The 7190-nt window shown below is 46.9% G+C and overlaps 2 protein-coding genes across 2 annotated transcripts; one reads left to right on the forward strand and one right to left on the reverse strand.

Moving 5' to 3' along the window:
* Positions 1-402: 402 nt before the first annotated feature.
* Positions 403-2405, forward strand: LOC119337973 (alpha-amylase type A isozyme). Its single transcript, XM_037610261.1, has 4 exons — positions 403-608; positions 709-841; positions 1028-1842; positions 1933-2405. The coding sequence occupies exons 1-4, from the start codon at positions 516-518 to the stop codon at positions 2209-2211; spliced, it is 1320 nt and encodes a 439-aa protein (XP_037466158.1). The 5' UTR covers positions 403-515; the 3' UTR covers positions 2212-2405.
* A 129-nt stretch (positions 2406-2534) lies between these two features.
* Positions 2535-6141, reverse strand: LOC119338236. Its single transcript, XM_037610536.1, has 5 exons — positions 5786-6141; positions 4304-4473; positions 3728-3806; positions 3119-3173; positions 2535-3029 (listed from the first exon to the last, which is right to left on the reverse strand). Exons 1-5 carry the CDS (start codon positions 5994-5996, stop codon positions 2909-2911), a joined length of 636 nt encoding a protein of 211 aa, XP_037466433.1. The 5' UTR covers positions 5997-6141; the 3' UTR covers positions 2535-2908.
* Positions 6142-7190: the final 1049 nt, after the last annotated feature.

Consider the following 7190-nt stretch of genomic DNA (forward strand, 5'->3'; position numbering starts at 1 on the left):
CTCAGATCTGTTCTGCAAGCAAGTCCATTGGACGGCAGGCGGTGTGCAGTCGTACAGATACATTTTGCACCGAGTTTCCTGCCGTGGAAACATGAATTTTTTTGCACTATGTTCAATTAATTTCCTCCCCATCTTTCTTCGCGCCCATGCTTATATTTCCCGTTGGAAAATCAGTTATCCTAAAAGGTAAGGGCAACGCTGGGTTTCGATCCCAACTTGGATGGTGCTATCTTTTCGCATGGAATTTGTGCCAGCCCGGATTGACTTGACCGTCATCGGCTGCACCTTTTCTCGTAACGGAGTCTGGTATCCATGCAGTGCCTCCAAGCAACACTCCACGGCTACGTACGTATAGCTCGCGTTAAATACTTTGAGCATGGCATCGACTGCCTATAAATACGAAGCCGCGGTACACTTCTTAGCCATCAGTCGATCAGCCAGTCAGCCAATCACTCAGTCAACCGGAGAAGAAGAGTGACCTGTGCTGTGAGATCGACACTAGCGTAGCGTACGCGATGCGGAATAACGGCAACCACCTGTGCTGCTTCTCTCTGCTGCTGCTGCTGCTTCTCGCCGGGTTGGCGTCCGGCCATCAAGTCCTCTTTCAGGTACGCATGCTCATGGTTCCCTTTTGATTCATGTATTTAAGGAGCTTAATTAACTGTGGGAGCTTAATGGATGTTTGTTCATGGCATAATCTTGTTGCAGGGGTTCAACTGGGAGTCGTGGAAGCAGAGCGGCGGGTGGTACAACATGATGATGGGCAAGGTCGACGACATCGCCGCCGCCGGAGTCACGCACGTCTGGCTGCCGCCTCCCTCGCACTCCGTCTCCACCCAAGGTCCTCCTCCTCCGGTCTCTCCCTCCCTCTTCCCACTAAATCATTCGTGTCTCAACATCTAGAGGCAACCAAAAAGAAAGGGAAGGAATCATAGAGGCGTGGCGTGGACAACATGCTAAGTTTGAATGCGATTGCAAAAGATATTTATACTAGTGACGAGACAGTAAACCGATCGACTTGGTGCAGGTTACATGCCTGGTCGGCTGTACGACATCGACGCATCCAAGTACGGCAACGCGGCGGAGCTCAAGTCGCTCATCGCCGCGCTCCACGGCAAGGGCGTGCAGGCGATCGCCGACATCGTCATCAACCACCGCTGCGCCGACTACAAGGACAGCCGCGGCATCTACTGCATCTTCGAGGGCGGCACCTCCGACGGCCGCCTCGACTGGGGCCCCCACATGATCTGCCGCGACGACACCACCTACTCCGACGGCACAGCCAACCTCGACACCGGCGCTGACTTCGCCGCCGCGCCCGACATCGACCATCTCAACGACCGCGTCCAGCGGGAGCTCAAGGAGTGGCTCCTCTGGCTCAAGAGCGACCTCGGCTTCGACGCGTGGCGCCTCGACTTCGCCAGGGGCTACTCGCCGGAGATGGCCAAGGTCTACATCGATGGCACGTCCCCGAGCCTCGCCGTGGCCGAGGTGTGGGACAACATGGCCAGCGGCGGCGACGGCAAGCCTAACTACGACCAGGACGCGCACCGGCAGAATCTGGTGAACTGGGTGGACAAGGTGGGCGGCGCGGCCTCGGCCGGCATGGTGTTCGACTTCACGACCAAAGGGATTCTGAACGCCGCGGTGGAGGGCGAGCTGTGGCGGCTGATCGACCCACAGGGGAAGGCCCCCGGCGTGATGGGGTGGTGGCCGGCCAAGGCCGTCACCTTCGTCGACAACCACGACACGGGCTCCACGCAGGCCATGTGGCCATTCCCCTCCGACAAGGTCATGCAGGGCTACGCGTACATCCTCACCCACCCCGGCATCCCATGCATCGTAAGCAGATGAGCCAGCTCCAGAGTTCACTCTCACTCAACTGTCACTCTTGCACACATTTCTTCAACTGTTTGTCTCGATGATTTGTAGTTCTACGACCATTTCTTCACCTGGGGGTTCAAGGACGAGATCGCGGCGCTGGTGGCGATCAGGAAGCGCAACGGCATCACGGCGACGAGTGCACTCAAGATCCTCATGCACGAAGGGGACGCCTACGTCGCCGAGATCGACGGCAAGGTGGTGGTGAAGATCGGGTCCAGGTACGACGTCGGGGCGGTGATCCCGGCAGGGTTCGTGACCTCGGCACACGGCAACGACTACGCCGTCTGGGAGAAGCCCGGGGCCGCGGCGACACTGCAGCGGAGCTGAAGTCTCCACTGACCGGAGATGATCTGATCTACATTGTCCATTCTGCTACACACACGCAGATATTGTTGTGGTTTAACTTATGTATACTTGTACCCAAAATTGATGAGCTCTACGAATGGCTCACACGAATGTAGTAAATAATTATTGAGGATATGAAGAGGTATAAGAGGCGATTGCGCCATTTGGATGCTTCAGCATATATAAATAAATGAAAAGGAAAAGACAGTTTCAGCCCAATCAAATGAACAGCCGGCATGACAGTTTTTCTGACTACTGAAAATAAGATTTCTTTAGTAATACCAAGACACTGCCATGAATCCAAATAAATCCAGCAAAGGAAGCCAAAATGGCGGCCAATTATTACTTTATTATTCTCCAAAGGATAGCCTCAAATATGCAAAAGATGAGCTCTTTTATAGTTTTGTTACATTGCATCCTACACTTTGCTGGAGGAACCAGCAGAATGAAGACCGCATTGCAAGTTGGGGAGCGGAGAGGCTCTACCAAAGAAACATGATACGAATCGAAACAGGCATACAACAGCCCGTTAGCGTTAGGCATGAGCTGGCAAACGGTGAAATCCCAGCCAGAGCCTCAGAAACCAAGCGAGGCTACTCCTACGCCGGAAGTAATAGATTACATGCCCCCACGTTTTTCTCTATTCTACTCCAGGACTTGAGAGAACAAATGCTAGGTTTTACTTGGGACGCTTGCGGTACGGGTACAGGATGTCATCCACCGTGTCTTTGACGTAAGTCCCAACTTTATTCATGTTCCTAACCACACCGCTGGCCACAAGTCCAGCATTCCTCTGAAATCTGCAGGTTCAGTTGAAAATTCGCCGTTTGTTAAAATTCGATGCAAATCCATGGACTCAATTAGAGTTTAAACCAAAAGAGCAACATACTTGGTTATGAAATCGGCTTGTGTCAGCGCAGGTTTGTGTCCATGTGCTTGAGTAGCTGCGATGTTATCAAGATGAGTGAAATTTTCTAGATCCAATGTTAATCATCACATGTTTCTCATGAAGAGCAAGTCTTATTAACCAAGGTAAAATAAGTTTAGTTTCAGGCACACTGAGATATAGACGAGCTCCAAGATTGTTCGACTCAGAATGCAGACTACTTCAGGATCCAGTTCCTCCAATCACCGCGGAGTTAATTAAAGTACCTTTTCTGATATTCTGTTTTAGGGAACATTTTCTGTATTGTCTGTCTACTGTGGTAAAATTAACTTTACGCATAAGATTTGGCAGCTTTGAATCATGCAATAACCAATGATGCAACATTAGCATATCCACTCATTTTCATTAACAGGGAGGCTATAAGTAACAGGTGAGACCGTTCATTACATTCTACAGAGAATCTGCAGTACAGGGGCTACTGAAGAAAAGTGTGACATGCTAAGCACCTCTGGCAGTGATCTAGCATAGCGTGGTAGGCTTTGCAGTTGCTATTGTAGTATTATTTTATACAGTTACATACTTCTCAGGCAATAAAATAAATATTTTCCTTACCTTCTTTTTTCATGTGAGCTGGAGCTTGTTTAGTCATGTGAGCTGGAGCTTGTTTAGTTGGAGCTCTGTCTGTCAATAGCTGCAGAAAAAGCAAAAAAGAAAAGCACTTCTTGCTTACACATAATAATTTATCCTTTGACATACACTTACAGTAAGATACTGGCCAAGCAGTTTCAGTAATAATAATAAACATATTAGGGAAAAGATCAATAATATATGTTTACTGTTATGGCATGCCAGCATTCAATCCTACTGTGATTGAGAAAAGAAGGGAAGTGGCATCAATTCATCATTGTAAACAAATAAAAGGTAATATGGATTACCATGAACACGCCAGACATTTTTTCCATATACATAATACAGAACTAGGCTTGCACGCTAAATTGCTTCTTTTATAAAAAAAATAAACTGTCATAGACTATGCCTGCTATACTAAGACGACCTATACAGTATAAACCATAAACAGACAGCATAATTCCCATGCACATTAAGTCACACTGACATACTGCTTATGTGTGAGCTGACATGTTAAGCATAATTGCAGAGCAATAAATGCTTAAGAAGAAGAAGAAATACCTCAACTCCGACACAGATAGGGAGCTCTGCATGCTTCTCTCCCTTCACTGTAGAGCTATCCTTGTCATCTAGGTATATGGAATATCCAGCACATGCATATTTGAAGTTGGAAAGGTTGCGTCCTTCTTGGATAGCTCCCAGCTCAATTTCTCCAACCATACGATCAGGAACTGGTATCCGTAGCAAGTTCAACAAAAACCAAGATAGGATAAAACAAGTCAACCCAACAGTTAAGAATTACAAAAATCAGATAAAAACAAGTCAGGATATTAAGTCAGCTATTATTACTGCTATGGTGACTGGTGAGACGATAAATCCAGTGTACAAACATTCATGATATGAAGCGGTACTTCTGCTGTTCTGCAGAGATTGTCATGAGAGATAATCTCAAAGTTATAGAATGGATCATATTTTTTTTTACTGATTTAGCATATTCAACTGATCATCGGTACAGAGTACTAATAAAATACAAGAGTTTATTGGTGAACCTAGGTTGATCAACAACATTCTGGATATAAATGGAATCGATGCCCTGACCTAATACTATGTTTCAATGAAACTGAATAAAGTATCTGCTCCTAGTCATCTTTGCAGTCACATAATGGAGACCTAATCCCATGCACTCAATTGTCCTTGTGTGGTTCCCAGAACATCAGGCACGTATAAACTCAACAGAAAATCCAGAATCTGATACGTAAGGACATAAATGCAGTGACTTTCTTGTCCTGCTCTGAAGAGTCAACAAACAAACCCAGGCGCTTATCCTTCCCACAGGTCCAGGTACTAACAGTCAATGGCAGTAGTAGAGAATAATTTTACAGCAAGCTTCCTGGGATCTGTATGATCGATAGCCTACTAGATTGATTGGTAGAATTCTTTTGTGGCACCAATGTTATGCGTCAGTATGGGATGTAATAACTTTGAATGTTTGTCAGGATGGTGCTAGGATTTGTGTTCGTCCAATTGTCTTCTTCTGGGAGGAGGGGCGGGCAGTGGGTTTTCCTCAGGCATGCCGAGCATGTCTCCCTTTCCATGTTTTCCCATTGTACGGTTGCGAACTTTGTTTGCCTCTGTTAAGCAACTAACGGAATGGGGAAACCCGGTGCGACAATACAGCTTAGTTTCCAGATAAACCTATGATGTGAACATTGCAATTTTGTCGAATTCTCCTGAAGACATGAGTTGCAATCAAGGTGCTTCCTTCCTGGTGTGTGGGAATGGGTATCCCTGTTTGCAAACAACACAGGAGCCGTAATCCCTATGCATCCCCATGGTTGGTGCGTGTGTGCATCACCGCAAAAAAACGAAATCTTGCGCAGAACAGGGAGCCCAGCGAAAGCTCAGGGGGCACAGATTACATGACTAATGGCTTAACTAGGAACAGGGGAACCCTAGCCCACTAGAGATCCTAAAGCAAAGCAGCAGGCAATCGAGGGTAAGAGAAGAGGAGAGGGCGAGGGTGGTGCGGGCGCGATTTTCGACCTTGGGGGATGCCGCGGGTGACGCCGACGCAGACGGGGCCGCGCCCTTTGGACCTGAGCACCGAAGAGTAGAAGAGGCAGCCCTTGCAAGACCTCCCCTTCACCACCCCTGCCCCTGCCACCGGAGTCGGCGCTGCCGCTGCCGCCGCCGCCGCCGCGCCCTCCCCTGCCGCAGGGACCCCCGGCGCGGCGCCGGCACCGGCGCGCTCCATATCCGCCGGTGTGGATGTGCGGCGGCGGCGAGTGGTGATCTGTGCCCCGCGTGGAGAGACTGTAGAGGGAGAGGGCTTCGCTTTCCTGGTGCCGCCGCCTCTGGCGTTTATTCAGTCGGAGCTTCTTGTGTTTGGTTTTGGATTTCGTTTTGTGCAGTCGCCAGAATGCAGTCTTATCAAGAATTTGGAGCACTCCCTCCTTTTCAGATACTCCCTTTACATATTGCTTCTATCCCAAGTCTGTTTGACCACAGTTCAAAAAAATAGATCTGTTTGACCAAAAAATTTATTCTGCATATAGGCCATAAAAAGGTCTTACATTTTGTTACGGAGATAGTATTTGGTACTTTAAATGTTGATATTTTTTCATCAAACTCAGTCGGTCAGGTGTGCCGGGTACATGTATCATATAGCATTCGTATTCAAACAAAGTTTCTAAATATGTACTCGTATCATGTACCATCCGTATGCTGGCATAAAAAGCACATCATTATATTCATATTCAAGCAAAGTTTCTAAACATATAGTTTTGGTGGCATATAACATATACTCCCTCGGTCCCATAATATAAAAACGTTTTTGACACTAGTGCAATGTTAAAAACGTTTTTATATTTTGAGACAGAGGGAGTAGTATTTAATTAGTCAAAATCAGCGACCTAAAAAACGCGCACACCCTATGTACTACCCATCTGAAGGGAGTAGCATACACATTTAGGTCACTTGGTTGCACTACCAAAAAATAGTTTCCTTTTCTAATATTTTTGTTCTTGAAAATTTCGCTATAAAGGTGTTTGGTTTGTGCTTAAGGTTGACACCTAAGGTTAGGCAAGTCTCACCATTTTAGGAGGGTTTGGTTTAAGCCGTAGGCAAACTTGGTAAAAAAAAATGTGGCAAAGTGTGGTATTGAAGGCCTAGAACCAAACAATCCCTAATTTTAACGTCAAATATTTAAGCATGGCAAATCTAACGCCCGAGTTGGCAAATAGTCTTCTTTTTTAAGCATTTTCATTCTTGGATTTGCCGTGTTTGCTTAAGAAAATTGTCATACTCACAACAATATAATTTGCCAACCCAGGTGTCAGATTTTAACATTTCTGTTCCCTTTTGCCGACTGAGAATGGAGGGAGTTTGATTTTGCACGGAATTATTGATCAAGGTATCCTGACAGCCAAAGAAGCCCTGTACAAGGTTG

The sequence above is a fragment of the Triticum dicoccoides genome, chromosome 7B (genome assembly GCF_002162155.2).
Source record: "Triticum dicoccoides isolate Atlit2015 ecotype Zavitan chromosome 7B, WEW_v2.0, whole genome shotgun sequence".
Lineage (NCBI taxonomy): Eukaryota > Viridiplantae > Streptophyta > Magnoliopsida > Poales > Poaceae > Triticum > Triticum dicoccoides.

Bases quoted from the DNA above. Each gene is read 5' to 3' on its own strand.
- LOC119338236 (XM_037610536.1), bottom strand. From the start codon at position 5,996: ATGGAGCGCGCCGGTGCCGGCGCCGCGCCGGGGGTCCCTGCGGCAGGG. The intron at 3,807-4,303 runs GTATTTCTTCTT...CTTTTTCTGCAG, and splicing joins CTATCTGTGTCGGAGTTGAG to CTATTGACAGACAGAGCTCC. The intron at 3,174-3,727 runs GTAAGGAAAATA...ATAACATCGCAG, and splicing joins AGCTCACATGAAAAAAGAAG to CTACTCAAGCACATGGACAC.
- LOC119337973 (XM_037610261.1), top strand. From the start codon at position 516: ATGCGGAATAACGGCAACCACCTGTGCTGCTTCTCTCTGCTGCTGCTG. The intron at 609-708 runs GTACGCATGCTC...ATCTTGTTGCAG, and splicing joins GCCATCAAGTCCTCTTTCAG to GGGTTCAACTGGGAGTCGTG. The intron at 1,843-1,932 runs GTAAGCAGATGA...GATGATTTGTAG, and splicing joins ACCCCGGCATCCCATGCATC to TTCTACGACCATTTCTTCAC.